This window comes from Trichosurus vulpecula, chromosome 1 (assembly GCF_011100635.1).
Source record: "Trichosurus vulpecula isolate mTriVul1 chromosome 1, mTriVul1.pri, whole genome shotgun sequence".
NCBI lineage: Eukaryota > Metazoa > Chordata > Mammalia > Diprotodontia > Phalangeridae > Trichosurus > Trichosurus vulpecula.
Genome location: NC_050573.1, coordinates 375,841,518 through 375,864,937, shown reverse-complemented (window position 1 = coordinate 375,864,937; position 23,420 = coordinate 375,841,518). Strand labels below are relative to the sequence as shown.

General features: G+C 38.1%; 1 protein-coding gene across 1 annotated transcript in view; it reads right to left on the bottom strand.

Annotated features, from left to right (window-relative positions):
• Nucleotides 1-23,420, bottom strand: part of SETBP1 (SET binding protein 1) — a 125,337-nt gene that overhangs the window by 61,036 nt on the left and 40,881 nt on the right. Inside the window, exon 3 of the mRNA XM_036746105.1 lies at nt 22,457-22,567. Coding sequence (XP_036602000.1) covers nt 22,457-22,567 — 111 coding nt within the window. The remainder of the gene's footprint in view (nt 1-22,456; nt 22,568-23,420) is intronic.

The following is a 23,420-nucleotide window of genomic DNA, read 5'->3' as shown; positions in this document are numbered from 1 at the left end:
CTCCTAGCCCTTTTTAATAGATATTATCTTCAGGAATCAGGATGGGGTAGAATGGGATAACTGAGAGCCACACAGCAGCCCAAGTTGCCACAACCCATGCAAAGCTCAAGGATCGAAGTTCCCAACAAACACAAGGGGTTGAGCATCCTGCATTCTTTCTGAGCGTTGTACTAATGAACTGATGAAAAACCAGAACCTGAAAGACAAATGGAAAATTCAGGTGGGAAAATGTGGACAATCAATAATTGATACAATTAGCCCCTATATAATTGGGACTTTAATTCATTTCTCCATGGTGCTGAAGAGTTCACATAAACAGCTGCAACAACCTCTGCTACATCTTATCTTCAGGACCCAGGAAACTAGACTCTTGTTGGATTTGAGTGGTTCATGTATGCTATTGACTAGGGACTGATGGCTGGATTAGGCAACATCTTATCCCCACTGCATTCTACAACACATGGTAGTAGCCTATGGAAGTGTAGGAGTTTCTACTTAAAAGAATTTAGAGGAAAGAGACCTAAGCATATCTAATGAAGGCATCAAGAGGCTCTCAACATCCTTTTTCACTCAAAATTACTTTTGCTCATTCCTTAACAAAGTGTCTGCTCATTTCCACTTGCTTAGAAAGTGCTACTGCTAGTCTCCTTAATCTGGTGGGAGGTGGGGGAGGGAGGAAAGGGAGGGGAGAAAGAGAGAAAGGGAGAGGGAGAGGGAGAGAGAGAGGGAGAGAGAGAGAGAGAGAGAGAGAGAGAGAGGGAGGGAGGCAGAGACAGAGAGAAGAGAGAGAGATAGAGACAGAGAGAAGAGACAGAGAAAGACAGAGAGACAGAGACAGAGAAGAATCTCTTTCATTGGACTGTTCCCTCTGCTTGGCATCCTCAGCTTGATGACTCTTCCTGCCCAGTATCTTCCCATCCTTCAATTCAAAGGCCATCTCTTTCTCAAAACTCTCCTTGATCTTCCTCTAACCCCCACTGGAAGTAAGGTCTCTCCTCTCTGAACCATCATAGCACTTTAAAGCTCTCCTCCTACACTATTACACTATACAACTTGTCCTGGAGATAAGACAAGATATTTGTGCACCCTTGGCATTATCTGAAAATGGCACCCACTGTGCCTTGCTATCTGATGGAGACTTTAAGCATTCATTACCACGCTGAGATATCTAACGTGACAAAATAAATACTTCTGTGTCCTGGCAAGCTGAATTTTCTGGTGTTAGTAGTGTGGGCATTGATACAATATGTGCACATTCCCTTCTTGACCCATCCCTGGGAGCTGCACTTTATATTGCTATAGCTCCCCACTTCCATCCTTAGTGCCAGTCCTGCCCTGTTTTTTGATGCATATTGACACCCCTATGAAGTTAGAACTCCTCTGGGGGGTAAGGATCATGGCTTTATTTTTTGTATCTCCCACAGCATCTAGCACACTTCCTTAAACATAACAGGAAGATGGGCATCCAATAAATGTTTGCTGACTGTATGAATGAATGAGCTGCTGCTCCCAAGGCATTCTTTTTCCTTCTTTCCTCAGCTCTTGCTGCTTTCTTCTCTATGTCTCACTGGGTTGTTGGGAAGGCAGTTTCACAGGCAGTGTGTGCAGCTTGTGGGGGTGCACTTCATGCTCTTTCACAGCAGGGGCCCTCCAACACAGACTCTCCAAACTGGTATGTGAAGTTCTGACAGCTCCAAGCTAATTACCTTTCTAACCAGTGTTCTGTTGACTCTCACAACATTCAACAACCTCCAATGAGGTCTGTCATATACCCAGAGATATAAAAGGGGGAAAAAGCAGCAGAGCAAATATTTGCTTACTGACAAACTCTGTGCAAGTGTGTCTCCATGAGATTCTCCAAACTGAAAGGCCCTAATCCAATAACCCCAACATCTATTTGTGGGATCCACAAGAATGTTTGTTTAAGGCTGTTTGTGGAACAAAAAAAAGAAGAAGAAGAAGGGAGAGAGGATAGAGAAACAAACAAAACAATGGTCCTCTCATTTTTGCAGCTACCAAAGCAAGATTATGCAAAAATATCCAACTCATCAAACTACTGCTAATACTACGGAGTGAGGGCATAACAGGAAACTGTTCTTTTGAACCAGCCCAGTTTTCTTGGTTTGACAAAGAATTATAGAAACTGAACTCTGGAAAGACCTACAAGACAATCTAGTTTGACTCCCTTCACACTACAGAGAGGAGAACTGAGACCCAGGGAGAGACTAAATGAATTACTGATGATCACCCAGATACTGGACAGAAGCAGAGGTAGAATCCATGACATCATGCAAATAAACCTTCAGCTCAAGGCTCCCAAAGCTCAAAGGTCCCTCTTTCATAGTACTACATATTTCATTCTTCTTTATGGGTACAGTGCCAACAGCAAGAATCAGACTTGACTTGCACAGGGCATCTAGGTGGTGCAGTGGACGGAATGTTAGGTCTGGGGTCAGATAGACATAAGATCAAATCTGGCCTCAGATGCTTACTAGCTGTGTGATCCTGGGCAAGCTTCTGTTTGCCTCAGTTTTCTTGTCTGTAAAAAGGGAATAATAACAGCATCTACCTCTCAAGGGTGTTGTAAGGATCAAATGAAATAATGCTTATAATAACAAACTAATAAAAGAATGCACTTAATACAGTGTTTGGCCCATAGGCACTATATAAATGTTAGATATCATCATTATAATTATATTTGATAATAATACCCAATTATTCACTGTCAATGGAAGGGAATGATTTTGCATCTGTAAGTAAGGAGGAGGCAGGCATGGCTTTCATTTCAATCCAAAAGGATTAATACACCTGGAGTTTATACTAGGGTTATTCCAAGAAAGCTCTATATATAGCCAGAGAGCCTGTTGGACAAAGAAAACTAAACCAAAAAAAAAAGGATCACTTGACGACTCAGTGAAAAACAGTGGTATAAGATTTGATGCTTGAAATATATAGAGATTTTATTTTCCAGGCATATATTCTTATTCATCAAGGATCCATTATGTGCCCAAATCTGACTGAGGCTCTTTGGGGGATACAAGAAAAAGAGATGGTTATAAAGTCCTTGCTTCTTATGAAAATTACAGTGTTATTGAGAGACTGTTTTTAGAATTTATGGACAAGGTCCAAGATAAGTCATGGAACAATTTGAAAATATCTGAGACAGTGTCAAGAAAAATGAGATTGTCAAAATGAGTGGTATAAAAAGTACATTCTAGAAGTTCAGAGAAAGGAAAAACCAATTATGTCAGTACATAGGGGAGATTATGGTCTCTCTTTTAGAGAGACACTGTCTCTCTTTGTGGGAAACACCATGATCCCATCACCAAGTTCTGGTTTGGTACTACTCTCCAGTGGAGTCAGAAAAAGGCAAAGGACTCAGCATAGGGATTGTAAAAGAAATATCCCCACTCTCCATGATCTTTCCTGCTGATTATCTTTCTTACTTCCCTTCACACAAATTTTCCAGGAAAGGCAGGGTTTCTTTTGTCATAATGGGGACATTATGGTATCTAAAAACAAATCTACAATTTTTTTAAGGTTTGTTGGGAGTGAATTAACGAAGATAAAAACAGCACCACATATATAGATAGTGCTTTGTCCTTTTCCCGTTGCTCATCTTTTTCAACAGAACAAAAGCAGTTTTTTTTTTTCTGTGTTTAAGGGGAAGAAGAAAAGGAGTCACAGAGAGATTAAGCAATTTATTCCTGGGCAACTAATTAGGAGAGAATCCAGGACTAGAACCCAGATTCCTGGATTCCTATGGAGTGTTCTTTTTAAACCTCACTGCCACTATACCAGACATGAATTCCAGACTTGATGACCTTTTGGGTATCTCATCTTTATAGTAATAAAAATGGTACTGTTAACTGTAGGGCTTTTAATCTCCACATGTAAACCAATGTAATTGATTATTTAAGGAATGTAGCTTCTTATTTTATTTGATCATTATGTTCTCTGAGCATTTAATCTGCTCAAATATTTTTCAATCATTTTCTTTAATTGCAGGGAAAACACACTGGAGTGATACATATGCGTTAACTTTTCCCCTTATACATAGATTCCTCTTTCTACTTAAGGAAGAATTTGAATCACCTTTCAGGGTCTTAATCCTATAATCCTTAAAGGAATTTATTCTCTTCCAAACCCTTGGGGTGGGAAAGCCCAGTACTGTATATCCTAGAGATCATTCAACAGAGCCTATGGGAAAAGAGAAGAATCTTAGATCCTTCCCTTCTCAGGTGAGGTGGGGGGGAGTACAAACAGAAAAGGGGTTGGCATATGGCTCCAGATGCTTCAAGTGACTACCTGGTGGGAAAGTGAGCCACAGATAAAACCTGTCCATCTCATGCCAATCATGCATGTATGTCTTGTGCATATCATGTATGAATGTTCAATGCACTAGCATGGAACATACAGATGAAAGGCATGCATAGAACCCAACTGGGTACACTCAGCTGATACTCTATATGGTACATGCCTAATAAGTAGAGCCAACCTCAAGCAGAACCACAGGATCTCAGAGTGTTAAGGGACCTCAGAGACGGTCTGTTCTAACTTATACCCGAATAAGAATCTATTCTACATCACACTCAACAAGTGATTGATCATGTCTTTGCTTGAAGCCACCATAGCCCGAGTGAAGAGACAGAATGCTGTGGATCAAGGGTGGCTTGGGAATCCTCCACAACATCACAGATCACTGATTCAGATCTGAAGATCACCCAAGAGATCACCTTGTCTAACATCCTCATTTAACATAAGCAGGAACCAAAGCAGAGAAATGAAATGATTTGCCCAAGATAACAGGGTAATAAATAGTAGAATCAAGCTTGGAATTCGAGCCTTTAGATAACATATCTAGGGCTAATTCACATAAAGACTAGGTAACTAGGTGCTGGCCATCTACCTCAGAGAATCTAGAACTAGAACTCAGGCTCTCTGATTCCCATCTTTCTAAATCTTCACTTTATTAGCATTGTTATTCCTCAACCTTGTCAATTTCATCATATTATAGGATCTATCTACCTTCTACATTTAAAACACCTTTGTCCAAAATGGCAAATTAAAGTTTGAAAGTAGAGGTGAAAACTTTAGAGTTCCAGGCTCCCAAAGAGATCTTCATCTCAAACCTACTTCTCCCCAGCTAAGGCAGACACATCAAAAGTAAAGAAGACACAGCTGCTGCCCAGCCAGAAATCATGCAAAGCATGCGTGGCAGTCAGCCAATTTGGTCTGGATGACGGCTGTGTAAACATTTTAGATAGAGTCTTATAGTTATGATAGAACCATCTGTGTGTACATGCATTTGTGTGCGGATGTGATAAGAAAGAGTACTGGATTTGGCTTTGGGGCATCTGGGTTCAAATCTTTTCTCTGCTCCTGGTGTAATCTTGATGAAATTTCTTGCTCTCCTTTGGCCTCAATTTTCTTATCTGTAAAATGAAGGGGTTGAACTGGATGATCTCTGCCCAGCTCTGATTCTATGATGGTGTGATCCTAATGTAGGTTAGGTGGATTTGTGGTTGGGTAAACAATGTAGAGTGTTGATTAATTAATGAGAACAATGACAAACTGAAAAAAGCATGTCCATAGTATGGTGACCAGAAAGGTGAGGAAAATTATGTCCTATGAGGAACTATTAAAAAAACTTGGAGAAAGGAGAGACATAGTGGCTGTCTTCAAACATCTGAAAGGCTGTCAGGTAAAAGAGAAATTTAATCTATTAAATGTAGTTTCAAAGGTTGGAACTAGAACCAATGAATCTAAGTTAGAGAAAGGCAGATTTCAGATCACTAGAAGGAACCAAATGAATGGTGTCTATGAAAAGTATTACCGTCATCTCTAAACCACTTTTATCACAAGTGGCACTACATGCCAAGCGAAGAAAAATTCCACATGGGATATGAGATGAAATTATGGACCTAATTATACGAATACAAAGCAGAAAAAGCCCAGAAATGGCAGAATTCATTCTGAATATCTCAAAGGCAAGAGACATACACTGTACAATATGCTTAGGAAGACAAGAGGCCAAAACCCTCATGAACAGAAAACAATATGAAGTGCTCTCCTTCTGGACAAAGATAATCCAAAACAAACAAACCAAAACTCTTGGATTTTCCCTGCAATCTCATTTCCTAAATCTGTGAGCTCTTCATTTGCATCTTGTTTTCTGATAAAGGATAGGCTTCCCAGTGAACCATCCACAACAAACTTTCACTGGTTCAAAAAAAAAAAAAAAAACCAAACCAAACTTTTGTTATCCAAAGTCTTAGAACCTAAAACTAGGAGAGTTATTGTGAACAGACCCTAACCAGCTACCTAGGTGGGAATCTGTACCTGTTGTGTCTGCTCATTTGTAAAGGTCCTAATAAAAATGATGTGGAACTTAACTGTCCATCTGGAATGGAGAAAAAAGCAGGTTTAGTCCCAAGGAATGGCAATGATTATTTTTCACTGCCTAGCCTGGATCAGAGCAAAGTTTACTAAGGCTACACATGCTGTTTGTTGAGATATTTTGTCAAATTAAAATCCATAAAGCTTTCTGGATGTTTGAAGACAAAACATTAGAATCAGAACGTAAACCAGTTAATTTTTGGAAAAGAAATGTCTTGAAATGAACTGCCAAATGGGTTATTTTAAAATGTTTACTGGTTGAAAAAACTCACTTAGAAACATTTTGCATTTAATTGCTTTTCAAATAGTTATCAAAAAGAAACCGTTTTGGTAATGATAAAATCCAAAGTAAGAAACTGGTGTGTGGATCTTTTCTGACTCTAACAGTCAATATGAAACTTCAAGTATAGAAAAAAATGGTGAAAAAAATCATGATTATATTTATACATTTTAAAACTATTATAGGTATTTGATATATGTATCTATCTTTACATATAACTTCTTGATATAGGTTTATACTATTTCTAGGATTAAAAACAAATAAAATTTTAAATTTAAAATTACTCTGCTTCTGGTGTGTACATTTTGGTCAGAACCTGTAGCTTCCTCATATATACATATATATATATATATATATATATATATATATATATATATATATATATATATATATATATATATATCAACATTAAATATAACTTTACTGCCACTACAATCTAACTCCAAAGACTTGTTTTATCATGAAAGTATTCCTGGGTTGTTAGAGGCCCTGCCACCAAAATGGCAGAGGATAGAACAGGTCCTGATTTTACTGACATAGGGAACTTCTAAAGGAAGAAACTCCCACTACCATTGCAGGACAGCACCTTCTCTGCCTGAAGCACTAAGAAATTAAGTTACGTACACAGGATTATACAACTACTACATATCAAAGTTGAGACTTGAAGCTAGGTGTCTTCCTAAGGTCATTTCTTAAACAATCATAGGAATGTCCAGAAGGGACCTTAGATTCCATCAAGTCCAATCACTGTTTTACAGACAGGGAAACTGATGTTAAAAGAGACTAACTGCCCAAAGCTGCCTAATTAATAAATACTTGAGACAGGATTGAAACTCAAGTGTTCCTGATTCCACACCCAGAACTCTATTCAGACTGCCACCTTCCAAGCTGCAAAGCTTCAAATATAAGCCCAGGAAAAAACCTCATATTTGTCATTTGGAGACTAAGTCAGCAAAGTTTGGAAAGACTAATCACCAGAAAAACAAGCTTCTTGGTTGTTGGTATTGTTACTGTCATTGTTGTAATTCTGATCACAGCAATGATCGAAAATGATTTTCTACAATCATACAGTGAGCATAAATGGATGGAGTACTCACAGCAACGAAATGGCTGTTACTGTTTGTTTTTTTTAAGAAAACAAAGCATCATTACCATTACTATTATTACTGCATTGTACTTTATTGGTAGAAAAAACTCCCTGTAAGGCAGCTAGGTGGTGCAGTGGATAAAGCACTGGCCCTGGAGTCAGGAGGTCCTGAGTTCAAATCCAGTCTCACACACTTACTAGTTGTGAGATCCTAGGCAAGTCACTTAACCTTGACTGCCACCAAGAAAAAGGAAAAAGGAAAAGAACCCCCTCTACCAAATGATGAGCAGCAACTGCTCTACAACTGAGCAGTTTAGTGACTTTCCCAGGATCAAAAGCCAACGTGTGTCAGAAGCAGGGCTTGAACCCAGGTCTTCCCGACATCAATACCAGGTCTCCCTGACCTCAATACCAGGTCTCCAACCATTTTACTACACTCTTATATATTACATTAATATAATTTGAGCAGCCTAGGTATCTCGGCATTTTTATTGATTTTCAATACTGTTCGCTAGGAAAATACTAGCTTTGAGAATTCTACAAGTCATTAGCAGGCAGGTTTCTGCATTGGCTTTTTAGCAAAACCAGTACTCATGTTAAGTCCAGGAACAGTAAGAAAAGTGCAAAGGTTGTCAAGCTTCCAGGTGCTAGGACCACAAAAGGTGTTTGACTAAGTAGAAACAATGTCAGCACTGATTTCATTACATAACAGTACAATGAATCCAGCAAATGTTCCTATCAGCTACAGAGCTATGTCAAGTAACTTATAGAATTACACCAAGTCAAAAGAGTCTGACAAAGAAGAAAAATCAAATCCTGCCTCTGATACTTAGGACCTATGTAATCTTGGGCAAGTCACTTAACCTCCTTGTACCTCAGTTTCCTCCTATGAATGAGGGGGTTGGATTAATCAGCCTCTGAGGTCCCCTTCCAGCTCTAGTGCTATATTCCTATGATCCTGTAATCTCTCCCAAATTATTCATGGCTATTCTAGAAGTTCTGTTCTAGAATCTTCCCTGGAAAAATGGAAACATAATTGATGGCAATATCTTATACTCTTACTTTTGGAAACCAATTGTTTCTTTTTATACTTTTTTAGTTTTTTGCAAATGCCATCCCTCAGCTCCAAGAAAAGTTAGAAAAGCTACAAAGGATACTGCAAATTAAGACCTTAGAGACACAATTTCATAAAAAAAGTAGATGTTAAATGAACATTACAGGCAAGACACAGTCTATATCAATGACTTGGAGACTGAGGAGTTAGTGGAATATATGCAGCTTAGTGACCAATTCTTACAAGATGACAGGCTGGATGGAGGATATACAAGAAGCCACAAAGCTTTGTGGCTTTATTTCAGCTGCATCCATTGAATACTGATCAATGAGATGATGACCGTAAAGACTGGAGAAGAGATATTTAACTTCAAGGTGCTGCCTACAATCATTTGTGCATCAACACAACACTGGTTCACAGTAAAACATGAGCAGGCAGGTGTAATGCAGAGGGTAATGAGCAAAACCCTTTGGTGAGGCTGTATGACAAATGAAGGGCTTGCCTGAAGGTCAAAACAATGGAGATAGTACATCATGTGAAGGGGCACCTAGTAGATAACATAGCAAGGATGATGGGCCATAGATTGTCTGACCCACTCCACTAACACATTGGATCCCATGGGACAAGAAATGACTGAGACCGAGGCAAAGGACTCAATCGGATGAGTCAATGGTTTGGCTATTTGGGCAAAGAAATAAGTAGGAGAATGAGATCACTAACCCTGGCGTTCTGTGGGATCTTACAAGATGAAAACCAATGACAAAATTGGAAATAAGAACAATACATTATAAATTCACACTATATAATATAATATAATATAATATAATATAATATAATATAATATAATATAATATAATATAATATAATATAATATAATATACAGCAAGGATGAACTTAGAACTGCTTAATAATGGAAAAGGGTCCCTTAAGAGTAGTGATTTCTAGCCTCAAGTAGAGGCAAGATGACCAGCTATCAGGGATTTGTAGAAGGAATTCCTTCACAAGGTGGGAAGCTGTACTAAATATCCTCTAACATATCTTCCAGCTCTGGGTAAGATTCTATAATTCTGGGCCAAAAAGTTTTAAGTTTTGTCCAAAAATTGACACTCCGACAAATGATACTAACAAACTGAAAGGCATTATAAACAGACAAACCTGAATTTGGATTTGTTAAAAGTCCTTGAAAATTTCCAATGTAAAAGTACAGGATTTTTACTATGCTTCACTGTTAGAGTGATAATAGCTTTTGTAGGTGGGCAGTGGAAAGAAAAGCTATGGGAAAACGGTTCTTTCTTTTCTACCATTACGATAAGTAACATATCAATTACTCTTCTCAAAGGTCTGAATTTGCAACTTAACCTCAAGCAAGGTGTTAGGCTGGTCCCTTGGAAAGCTTTAGGGTCAGACTGTGAAATACCAAATAAAATCTTGGTGTTCATACCTGAAAGAATCTCTTTGTAGCCTGAGATACAGTTTCCACTAAGGAAACTACTTCAACTACATGTTGCTGACCCATACAGTGTATCAAAATATTTCATAATACACAGAAAGTAGGGGAGTGGTGTTTTTTTTTTCTGTTATTGTTTTGTTTTTCTCCTTGGTTAAAACAGATCATAACTAACAGAGTTTTTCTTCTTAAGAAAATATTTGGTCCTAAAAAGTTTTTAAAGGGCATTCTCTTTCTTACTTTACTGAGTTATTCCTCAGCACCTTAAAGCTTATTTAGTTAAACTGGAAGATCCCTATTTACCAAATGATGATGAGGGGGAAGGGCAAAATAAGCATTTATTAAGTGCCTACTATGTGCCAAGCACTTTACAAATATTACCTTATTTGATCTTCATAATACCCACTATGAGATAGGTGCTATTATCATACCCAATTTATAGTTGATGAAACAGGCAGATAGAAGTTAAGTGACTCACACAGCTAGTAAGTACCTGATGCTGCATTTGAACTCAGGTTTTTCTGACTTGAGGCCCAACACTGTATCTACTGGGCCATCTAGCTGCCTCTAAGTGATTAAAGTTACCTTTAATTAGAATAGGCCCCCTCTCATCGAAAGGGGATGAAGTGTAACTAAGAGATCAATGCATTATAAAGATGACCTAAGCCACTAACTTTTTGTGACCTTACTCAAGTCCCTTAGATTCTCTGTACCTCAATTTACCCCATCAGATAATTCAGGGTGATAGCAGGTAACCTAGAGCAACAATACAGTAACTGTCATGACGAACAAATGGAATAACGTATAAGAAACCAAGGCACACCTGTATGAATTGATGGAGAGTAAAGTAAACAGAACCAGGAACACAATGTATACAATAAGAAGACAAACAACTTAAAAGAACTCTGATCAAACTCTGATCCACGCAGGATTCCAGAAAATAGATGATGAAGCATGCTGCCCACCTCCTGACACAGAAATGATGGGCCCCAGGTGCATAGTGAAACATACATTTTTTGGACATAAACAATGTGGAAATTTGTTTTGCTTGACTGTGTTTGTTGCTTAACTGTATTTGTCACAAAGCTTGTGGTTTTTTTTTTCAAATGGAAGTAAGGTAGAAGGGAGAGAAAATAACTGCCTGTTAATTAGAAAAACGAAGAATGAAAAATACATAAAATTCATGAGAAAATGCCATTTAAAGTATAAAGCAGATATTTAAAAAACGAGGCTGAGAATAAGGATAACAACAATAAAGCAGCAGGAGCAGCAGGCCACCTCTGGTTACAAACAGCAGTGTGGTCTGATCACCAGGGATCACAAAAATGTGTTTGCAGGCAAGTGCTTAATGGCTCAGAGGGAAAGGAATGGAGTCACCATCTTGGATGGATTAGTTATGCTTCAGAACATTTGTTCAAAATGAGCTAGTGTTTGATATATTCTGGTCCTGGATTTTTCAAGATTCTCAAGAACTTAGGTAACAGGCTTTCTCCCACATAACATACATTAGAACTGTGGTTTTCCAGTCAAATTTTCACCAATGAGATGAACCAAAACTGTCTTGTCTTCTAAGTGGATGATATCCATTAATGTTCCCCAAAGGGATAGCTGTGATGTAGAAAGAATACCGCATTAAGAGTCAGACAATCAGGGTTCAAATACCAGTTCTGACACTTTCTAGTTCCATGAACTTGAGAGGCAGCATGGGATGATGGATAGGGCACAGGGCTTAGAGTCAGAAAGATCCGAGTTCAAATTCTACTTCAGACACTTATTAGATGCCACTTAACATTCTGTGCCTCAGTTTCCTCATGTACAAAATGAAAGGGTAGGACTTGATGGTTTTTAATACCCTTTCCAGCTCTAAATCTATGATCTGTTACTGGCCCTTAGTTTCTTCATTTAAAAACCTGGGAATAAAAATGCTTTCGGAAGCACGACAGAGATGGCAGGCAAAATAATAATCTGTTTCTATAATGTATTAGGGTTTACAAATGTTATTATCTTGGGGATATATTTTTATATGAACCTAAAATTTATATGACTTAAGAAATAAAACCAAGGGCAAAGGCTTGACAATAACTAGATGACTAAAGGAATAACCAAGAATTAATATCTGCCATTCTACCTACTGTCTATGTAAGTTTTTATGAAACCAGCCAATGAGATTCTATACATATATTAAAAGGAAAGCAAACATGCTTCCCTTTCTTTTCCTTTTGGGTCTGGATGTGTGATTTTTTCTATGCATGGAAACTGTCAACAGACCAGAGAAGTATGTAGTATACAGAAAGACTGAATTATATCTGATTTTTTTTTTGACATTTGGGGACAAAAAAGAAAAAAGAAAAATCACCACCACCACCACCACCACTAAAAAGGCTACAGATAGATCTGTAACTCTGGGGATGTACACTCTTAGCCAGTTGCCTGGGGACACTGAAAGATTAGGTGATTTAACGATGGTCACACAATTAGTATATATCACAGACAGGATGGGAATTCTTGACTCAGGCTGGCCCCCTTATGTCTTTCTGTCAGTCTGTCTATTTCACTATCTCTTTTATCCATATAGGGAGCTTCTAATGAACAACTCTCTCTACCCATGCAGATTTGCCTCTTTTTTTTTTCCTTTACAGGTTATTTTTTAACTTGGGATTGAGAGAAGGTTTACATAAACACAAATTAAACTTCGTGACAGTCCAGCTGGGTTCATACTTTGTAATCTTATTAAACAGAGGATTAGAAAAAAATGTATTCTCTAACATTTGAGCTTCTGATCAGCACAGACCTTCAAGAAAGGATGGATGACTGCTTGTTGAGTATGATGTATGGTCAAATGAGAACAATAACGGTAAAAGTGCTTAGCACAGTGCCTGGCACATAGTAAGCAACAGAAATGTTAGTGATGATGATGATGATGATGATGATGATGATGATGATATAGAAGGGATTCTTATTCACATATAGTCCTCTACATGGCCTCAAACATTCCCTCCAGTATGGAGAGCCTATGAGTCTTGAATCTAAACAAGGTCACTAGAAATCCAAACCCACTCATTTCTCAGTTTCTTGGTTGAGGGCAGGGTAATGAGCAGTTCACCGCCCCCAGGGAGAGAGTCTTTAAAAGCCAAAAGAAATCTAGCAAACAGAGTCACACCATTCTTCCCACGTGGAAATGTGGCCAACTGTAATGAATCATTTTGCCAAACCTCTCAGGGGAAAAAAAAGGCAAACTGAATGCCAGGGTTCCCTATCTGACACAGGTATTTAAAAAGTTGGCTAGCTTTGTATTATTTGAAATTATAAATAACACTAGATGAAAGTGTTATCACATTTGAAGAAAATTCTTAATTTTAACTCCATTACTTAATCATCCTTCCACTCCCTAGGCCATTTGCTCCAAACTTCATTGTCTGGTATCTCTATGGGCAATACAGATCAAAAGCAAGGCCCTGAAAGTTCTAGGTGCTCCTAACAGTAATTGTGTAACTGAAATGGTCTGCTTACAGAGAGATGTACAGGAATTTGGGGAAGGCGTATGTTCATTCTTGAGGCTTGAGAGTCATTGCACCTAGTTCTGATAGGAAGAAAACATGGCACAGTGGAAAGTGGTTTAAAGGTCAGAAGCTCTAGATTCTACTTTTGATATCTTGAAGTATCTTTGTGATCCAACATAAGTCACTTTTACTCTCAGTGACTCTTTATTTATCCAGAAAATGTAGATGATAATACCTTGTTGGAATAAACTGTAGGTCACATTTCCTTCCCCTCTCTCTTCAAATCTGCCCTAAATCCTGAGTAGGACCATAAATAATGCTATTTTTTGATGTATATTCACAAATATGACTCTCTATCTCTTATCAATCTCCTTTAAATGAGACCTCATTTTAGAAGTGTATGCTGTACGTCTCCTATATTACTGATGGTCCCTAAGAGACCAAGTGCAGGGACCAAATGGAAGATCTTTCAAAATACTCTTGCGTACAAGGTAAATATAAACAGAATGACAGTATGGTTGGGTAAATTTCTGTCTGGTTAAACCACTATACCCAAAGATTGCTTATTAATAAACTGATATCAACTAAAGGTCTCTATCGGAAGCCAACAACAGAGACATAAAGAGAGCTCTGTCCTTTTTAATATTTGTATGAATGGCTTCAATCAAGTCACAAGTAAGGTTTAACAAATATACAGCTGATGATGCAACAGCTTTCATTCATGTAGAATTATCCAAAGCAATTCACAGACCTTGAATTTCACAAATATCCCATGATGTAGATAATGCAAATATTCACATTTTATAGAAGAGGAAACCGAAATTCAGAGAGGAAACCTCACAAATGTCCCATGAAGTAAATAATGCAAATATCAGCCCCATTTGACAGATGAGGAAATTGAAACTCAGAGAGGTAATAGTGGCTAGCTAATGGCAGAACTGTGACCCAGGTCTTTTGATTCCTCTTTCAGAATTTTTAGGGTGAAACCATGATGCATGAAGCTGGAAGGATAGTTGATACTGGATGGTATAGAAGGCTTCAAAACCATGTCAAAAGGCTGGAAGAGTGGGCCCAAAACAAAAAAAAATAAAATTAACAGGAAAAAATATAAGTTCATAAATGTAAATTCACATTAGTTCATACGAAAAATGACGTCTGTTGACTCAACATCAACCAAGAAACAATGATTGCTAAAGAAGCAATGAAACCTTATGTATAGAACTGTCCGGTTTTTCAGGGTAGAGTCTAAGTCAAAGAAGGCAAAAGTTCTGCTGGAATCCACCCTTACCAGAACATATCTGGAATATGGTATTTAGGCCTGAGTACCATATTGGAGAGGGAAACTGCCAAACTACAGAGAATCCAGATGACAGGAAAACATGTCAGGTAAGGAGTGGTAGACTTTACTGTGATTGTGTAGGCTGAATAAGAGAAGGCATATAGTTTGGGTGGTTTTTTTTTTTTTGAGGGGAGAGGGGAATCTAGATGTCATTCAATATTTGGAGGGCTATCATTTGGAAAAAGGCTCAGACTTTGTGCAACTCCAGGGAGTAGAACTAGAGATGGGGATGGACAAGGGAGTAGAAGTTAAAGGGAAGCAGCTTTTTGGCTTAATATAAGGAAGTACTTTTAACTATTAAAATTTATTCAGGGGCAGCTAGGTGGTGTAGTGAGTAGAGCACTGGGCCTGGAGTCAGGAGGACCTGAGTTCAAATGGGGACTCAGACACTTGACACACTTACTAATTGTGTGACCTTGGGCAAGTCACTTAACCCTAACTGCTTTCTCTTCTCCCCTTGAAAAAACAAACAAAAAATCATTCAAAAATATAGTGGCTTTCCTGGAAAATTAGTGAGTTCCCATTGTTTCAAAGAAGAGGCTGTATTACTATGTATCTTTCCAGGGACAGCATGCATTCCTAAGTGGGATAGGAGGTTAAAACTAGATGGCCCCAGAAACTCTTGTCAACTCTGAGACTTTAAGACCACATCTATGAAAGTACTTTGAAAAGTATAAACTGTCATCCTTATAAAGCTGCTGTTGTATTTCAACTCTGCCTTGTTTACTGCCCCTCTGACCAGAAATGATTGAATAAATATTTTTCCTAAGGTGTTTTAGTTCTCATTTTAATTCTTACAATTCTCTCCTTCATGCTTAACTAGAGCAGCTAGGAAGGAAAAAGATTTATATATTCATGAATGAAAACTCATTTATTAAGCACTTAACTAAGTGCAAATCACTGGGATTACAAAAGGAGGCAGTCTCTGGACTCAAGGTGCTCACATTCTAATAGCAAGAGTCCATATGCATAGTATGTTTCAGTTACAAATCAGATGGAAGAGCTCAGCGGTCTTTAGGCTTCAGCTGGAAAGCAAATGGTAATTTATTTTTGGTAGCATTATTTCTATTCATTAAACCACATGCATTGAACCATTTGACAGTGTCTCTGTCCACCGGCAAGCTCATCCTATGGATTCAACTATATTACTTTTATACAGATGGCTTTCACATAACATAACACCACAATCTCTCCCCTGAACTACAATTCCCTCTTTCCAACTATCTAGTAAATATCTCTATCTGAATGTCCTATAAAAACTTCAAATTCAACATGTTCAAAATTGAACTCTTCATTTTCCCTCCAAAACTTCCCCAATCCCCTAAATTCCCTCTTTCCACTGATGGATCCACCATCACGAATCATGTAGTAGGTCGGGCTGGACCTAACAACTGAGCATTCTCTTATCTATCATGGACAGCCTTTGAGGTTTTATTTTTTGTTCTTGCTGTTATTTTTTTTCCCTTTTCTTTTAGCCCTTTAAATGGCAAACGAACAATTTGGAGATAATTCAGTTTCTGTATAAAGTACACACTCAGTCTTGAACTCCTAAAAACTGTCAAAATGTTTGAATGTAAAAGGATTATCTGGGATTCATTTCATGAGACATTTGGGCTTATTGTCAGGTGTTTCTCCTCACTCCAGCGTACTTGGGGCTCTTTCTCAAATAAGCATTAAACCTCAGTTTTTAACATCTGAGGTGAATTTTGACAAATGCACCTACCATAGGATCATAAATATATAGTTGGAAGGGACCTCAGTGGCCATTCAATTCAACTTCTACTTTTTACACATGAGGAAACTGAGGTTCAAAAAGGCTAAGTGACTTGCCCAAGGTCATAAAGCTCAGAAGTTTCTGAGGAAAGCTGTAAATTCAGGTCTTTCCAAATCTAAGTCCAGTGTCCTACACACTACGCCATTTCAACTACTTTGGGGTGGGGGGTGGGAATGGGAGGATAAAAAGCTCCAAAAATCATCTTTTATAGTTCCTATCCCCAGAATCTAAAGTCACAACATGATTGTGAAATGAGATGTGACTCAAAGATGAAAAAACAAGACCCTGTCCAAAGCTGATCACTGGGAAACAAAAGTGTGCTTTGAATATGCCTAGATGGGCCAAAGAAGTCAATAGTAGAAGTGAGAAATAGTTTATGGTTCTGATCTCTGTCCAAAGCCAATTAAGATCATTCAAATCCCAAACGCTTCTTTTTGCTCAGTAACAAGTCAGATTTTCTTTTCTGCCTGAGCTAACCACCCAGTCACCTTCCTATTCACTTTGCTTTGTCTGCACCTTAACAACCTTAATTTTGCCTCTGTAAAAATACTCTCTTCAGACGATATTAGAAAACCCCATCGTACAACTTCTTCATATATCATATGTTTAGTGATGATAGGACTCACCTTGTATGCCACTTTCACAATGATGCACGGGATGGGGGAGGAGGATTGCAGACTCACAGGATCATAGATCTAGGGTTGAAAGGGTCCTCAGAGACTATCTACTCCAACCTCATTTTGTGGCTAAAGAAATTGAGGACCAAGTAGGTTAATGACTTTCCCAAGGTCAAACAAACTTGGGTAAGTCACACCACTTCTTGGGCTTCAGTTTCCAAATGGGTCAATCAAGGGGTTCACAATATCGTAGATCTATAACTAGGAATAGACTTCAGAGATCATCTCAACCAAGTCCTTACTTTACAGGTGAGGAAACTGAGGCCCTGGGAGATCAAGTCACCCGCTCAAAGTTATAAAGGTAGTTAAGTATAACAAGTATTCATCAAACTGAAGTTACTTTGATCCTAGACCTGGGACTTTACCATTCTGGTTTGACCAGATCTCCTCAGATGCCTCTAGCTGTAATATAATGGCTTATGTTGTCCCCAAATGTCTTGAACATTCTAGCCTCTGTGTGTCTTTACACCAGTCCACCAACTACAATGCTTTCTCTGTCCAAATCATGACCACCTTTCAAGTACCACTCAATTTTCAGTCTCTTCTACAAAATCTTTTTTAATCACTACAGTCTATGTTTCCTCCATCCTTTGGCCTCTAGCAATTTTAGTTCATATAACTCATGCAACAATGAATCTACCATCACTACTTCTACTTTCTTCTATCCGCATAAAATTTTATAGTCACAAAGTACTTTTTGCATCCATTATCTCCTTTGATCCTTACAACGATGGTTTTAGGGAGGTGGGACAGTGTGCTCTGTTTAACAGATGAGAAAAATTAGGATCAGATCAGTGAAAGGACATAGCCAGTAAAAGGGTGGTGGCTTAAACCCAGGTCTTCCAACTCCAAGTCCAGTCCTTTTGGCAACCGTAAAAAAAAATCCTTCCTATCATTATCCTTTACTCTCTTCATTATTTATTGCTATATAATTTCTCCTGTATTAAATTCTGGCTTCACTGTAAGCTCTTTGAAGGAAGGGTCAGGGTCTTACAAATCTTTATACATCCCACCATGCCACACAAAGTGCTTTACACCTAGTAGGAATTCAGTCAATATTGATGGATCAGATCTTATTTATTTTGCACAAATTTGACCCAAATTTGGATCAAATGAGATAATATTTATAAAATATTTAGCACAGGGCTTAGCAAATGGCAAATGCTTAATAAACTTGTCCTATCCCTCCCTCCCTCCCTCCTCACCAAATGTCTCCATGAAATCGAGTAGTTAGAGCTCAAAGAAGGTAGGAAGGGCTACTGCTAGTTTATATATTTTATCAGCAAAGATATGCCTACAACTACTTTTTTCAAGCCTTTCAGTTTGGTTTTATTGTATATTCTGTCACTTCTTATACCATTTTTATTTGTAATAATACAAGTTATAAGTACCATTTCACAAAAAGAAAACAATTGTGGCATATAGCCTTTTATCCTCAGGTTTAATTTTTTATTAAAGCATAGAGTAGAAGATGTCTTTCTCCTCAGTCCAGTTTCTTCTTCATTCTACCAAAATAGGTACATTATCTGTGATCCTGTAATATTTCAGATGATTATCAGTTGACTTTAAAGCAAGTGCTTCTGAAGTATCTCTATATCTTTAACATATATCTCAGTGTGGTACAAGTGGAAAGAACAGGAGATCAGCAGTCAGGAGTTTTAATTTCCATTTCCATTTAATTTCCATTCTGAGTCTTGGTTTCCTCATCTACAAATTGGGAATACTTCCACCTTCTCTGACTACCTCACAGGGATCAAATGAGGCCATGTGTGTGAAAGGGCTTTATAACTATTCAGCAGTATAGATATGTAAGGGGAGCTAGGTAATGGGTAGCCTTGAGATGGTTACTTTCTAGGATAACTTTCTCTAGTTACAAATAAAGGATGCTCATAGGATTCTTTGAAATAAAAATGAGAAACAAATAACCATTCTGATGAACTGACAGATTCACCAAGGCCTTCAAAACATATTTGAACGTTCCATCTTCAAGCTCTCAAGAACCTATTGCTCCCAAGAAAAGAAATGGCACAGCCTTTCCAGGGCATTGGTTACCATTCTTTAATGCTGTTCTTATGGAAGTACAATAAAAGAGGATAGCTCTCTAAACTGAAGGGCATGCGGATAATGATGGTGTCACCAGCAATGGAATCAAGAATGAAATCTATTTTACCTGTGTCTCTCTCTTATTTCTCAAACAAAGATTTGCTAGTATGATAAGAGATAGTAAATGAAAAAGAAATCCCCTATAAATTTCAGAAAACCACTGTCAAATGAAAATGGCACTTACTCAAGGAGGGGCATCATTTTTAGATGGAATTCTACAGGCAAAAGTTTAGGAAGAGCTGAGGAGTGTGTGTGTGTGTGTCTGTGTGTGTGTGTGTATTCAATCTCTAAGTGTCAATAAACTGTCATTGATCAACTTCAGTAGTGAATTTTTCCTGTTTCCTGTTACACACACACACACACACACACACACACACACACACATACACCCCCTCTCTCCCTCTCACACACTCATACATACACACGCAGAGCAAAGCTCTTTTGTCTTAATTGTACATCAAAGGTCGAGACTCAATAGATCAGTTAGGAAAGTTCCTGATGGAATCTTACAAATGTGGTTCCACAATTTCAGTGTCTCCTAGGGGAAAAGATTGGCTAAGTTTATATTGGGGAGGCTCTTATTGCCACCTATCTTGTACTGTTGATGGGGCTGCTACCTTTGAAGTCTGCCTGAGCAACTTCAGTTGATATAATTTATAGTACAGATGGACTTTCTCAAATAACCAGAGCCCAACTTTTCAGAATTAATAATAACAAAGAATGTCTTCTGGATTTCTAACTGCAAATTCACAAATTCATAGCTGTGAGGCTACATAGTTTGTCTTTTTGTTTTGTTTGTTTGGGGCTTGAGGCTTGAAGAGAGGTAATAAATTCAGGCTTAGATCATAGAATACAGATCATAGAATTTCAGAATTGGAATGGACTTTATAAAGATCACTCAACCCTCTCATCAGATTCTTGCCCAAATAGTTTGGCAGGAAATTTTAACTTTCTTAAATCTGTGGTGGCCTGTTTGATGTCATTGGAGTTAAGTTCAGACAAAAACAGACCCTAAACACATCAAAAATATTATTCAATTCCGTTTTCAACAGCTGAAGGAAAAATAAAGGCTGTTATGCTCAGGGAAAAGGCTGACAGTTGTTTAGGAAAGAGGCCCAGTTTTTAGGATCAATGCAAAGGGTTAGAAGGAGGGATGGAGGTGGACAAAGTCAATGTCAGAACTTGAAGGCAAAATAAATTAACTCACCTCCCAGGCTTCCTTTAGAATTGAGGAATTAAGGGATATACATGGGGAAAATATCAAGTATAGCCTATATAGAAACTGCAGATGCTCACGGAGTGTCAAAGAAAAAGGATAAGACCCCACACCATGTCTTGCTAACTGGTAAGGAATGAACAGGTGTTCATGAGTTCAGAAAAGCTGATAAATCAAGACGTCCATCTGACTTTAAACAAGAATGACTTCAAACTAATATCACGAGCAGATTTGACACCCTTGAGGGGGCTAGCTGTCAATTTTCCCCTGGCTGTCTTTCTTAGCCCCTTTTCCCTGGGCTTCTCTCTGGTTTTCTCTCAACAGTAGCCACGCTCTGAGCCACTGGGGAAACTGTCAGTGTCATCAACATTATTAATCTTCAGTGGTCATGTCAATGCCAGTCACCACTCATAGAAATCCTTTCTTTCCCTTCCTCTCCACCCCTCTCCTACCAAAAACGGATAAAAATAATAGAAGGACATTAGGACTTGAGTAGATATGCTAAGTCTGGGGAAATAAACAAACTGATTGTCACAATTTTTAAAAAGGCACAAAGCTTCCTTATCTGCTGTAGAACTTTTTAGTTTGTTTCAAGTAGAAAACCTATTCTTTTTGGCATAAATTCAATAGAATGAATTTATAAGGTTTACTGGAAGGCTGAAATTCAGTTAAATTATAATGGAAACAGTCCCAGCTTAGAAAAATTAGTTCTAAGAGTCCTATATAAAGACTTCTGACCACTCAACTGAATCAAAATTTCAGAATGTACTCACAAAGTGGTTTACACTTCAGATTTGACGAGCCCGAACCACCTGTGGCTATGGGACAGAGTACAGCTAATGTGCATCCCAAAGGATGGAACATATGATACTGAGTATCTTATTAATGCATTCTAACCACGTGAAATAACCAGTTCTAACCTGGTGCATTTGTAGTGGTGAGCTGGCAAAGGGACCCTGATCTTCACTAGCAAACAAAAGAAAACAAACAAACAAACATAAAAGGAAAACTTGTCAAGACTCATGTTGCTAACAATTTATTTGAGATATCCATCACCAGAGGTGGTACCCTGGACACATAACATACACAATCCCAGAATAACTGACCTATGCCTACTCAGTGCTTAAACATGATATTTGCAAGCCCCTCAACACATAGGATAAAATTTCTTGAGGAAAGTACACCAACCCAAGACTGTGAACTTTGCATTTGATGGAAACACTGGTTCTTTTTCTTGAGGAAAACAGATGAATAGAGATAAACCAGTAGATGCCATAGTGATATGGATCCATTATTCATTGGAGACAATAAGAATATACTTCTCTGTGCATCAAGAGGTAATTGATATACACACAGGTGGGTCTTCCTGAACTCTCGGTGAATTTAACAAACATGGATAAAAGGCCTACTATATATGGACAATGTATTCTATGAGGTGTTGGGGAAAACATAGAAACGAATTAAAACCTATAGCCATCTTCGCAGAGTTTAAAATCAAGTAGAAGGAATCAAATAAAAGGATAAAATCAGAGTTCTACAAGGAATCAAAGTGACAGGACAATTCTTATAAAGCAACCTACCGAACTCTTCTTGCAGGATGGACATTTTCTCTGAGGACACCCAATTCTTGACCCAATACATGGAGCTCGGCCAATTCCTTCTGGCTCAACCATACTGAGCTTGTCTTTGACCTTAAACATGAAGTATAACATGATTAGGCTCTGAAGTCTAAAAATGCAAATATTTGGTAACAATGCACCACCCACCTTCTAAAAACACATATATTTTTCCCAGCTGGCAAAATCTACAGCCTTGGCTTTCCCATTCTGATATGTTCATGGCCCTTGGGATCAGCTACAACATTAATGCACACTCTAAAAAGGTAAAGGACTTTAGAGATCATTTGGTACCAACCCATTATTTTAAAGATAAGGAAACTGAGGTCCAGAGGGTTAAAGTGACTTACCCAGGGTTACAAAGGTAACTACAGGCTAAGCAGGGATTAAAATCCATGCTGCCTGACTTTCAGTCCAACTCCTTAAATTCAACAAATTCAGCTCTGTATATCTTTAGTATAGAGCTTTCTATTTTTTTCCAGTATTCTATGATCAATATTTACTTAGGTGTTGAAGCTCTTATACATTCATAAGAATCCTCTGTATCATTCATTCCTTGAGGCATATTTTAGGGACATGTAATGCTTCATTCTTATAGAAGTTTGCCATTTGAAACCTCTGTCTTCATTAGCATATTCTACCTGTAACCTCAGCTGTGAAAAGTTGAGAAACAATCACTCTCTCTATCCAAGATTTTAGACCTTTTAGAATTGCTCAGGGATTTTACTTTCATTTAGGCTATGACCTCCATTCATCTAAACTGAGCAAGAGGCAACTATTGGTAAAGTCTCTGGGCACAGGACTGGGAGACCCAGCCTACGGAATTTAGACCTTACCTTCAGACTTCATGAGGACTTCAGATAGATCACATTTTTCTCTTAGGCATATTCACTTGGCACATAGATTTCAATCACCAATTCAAAGAATC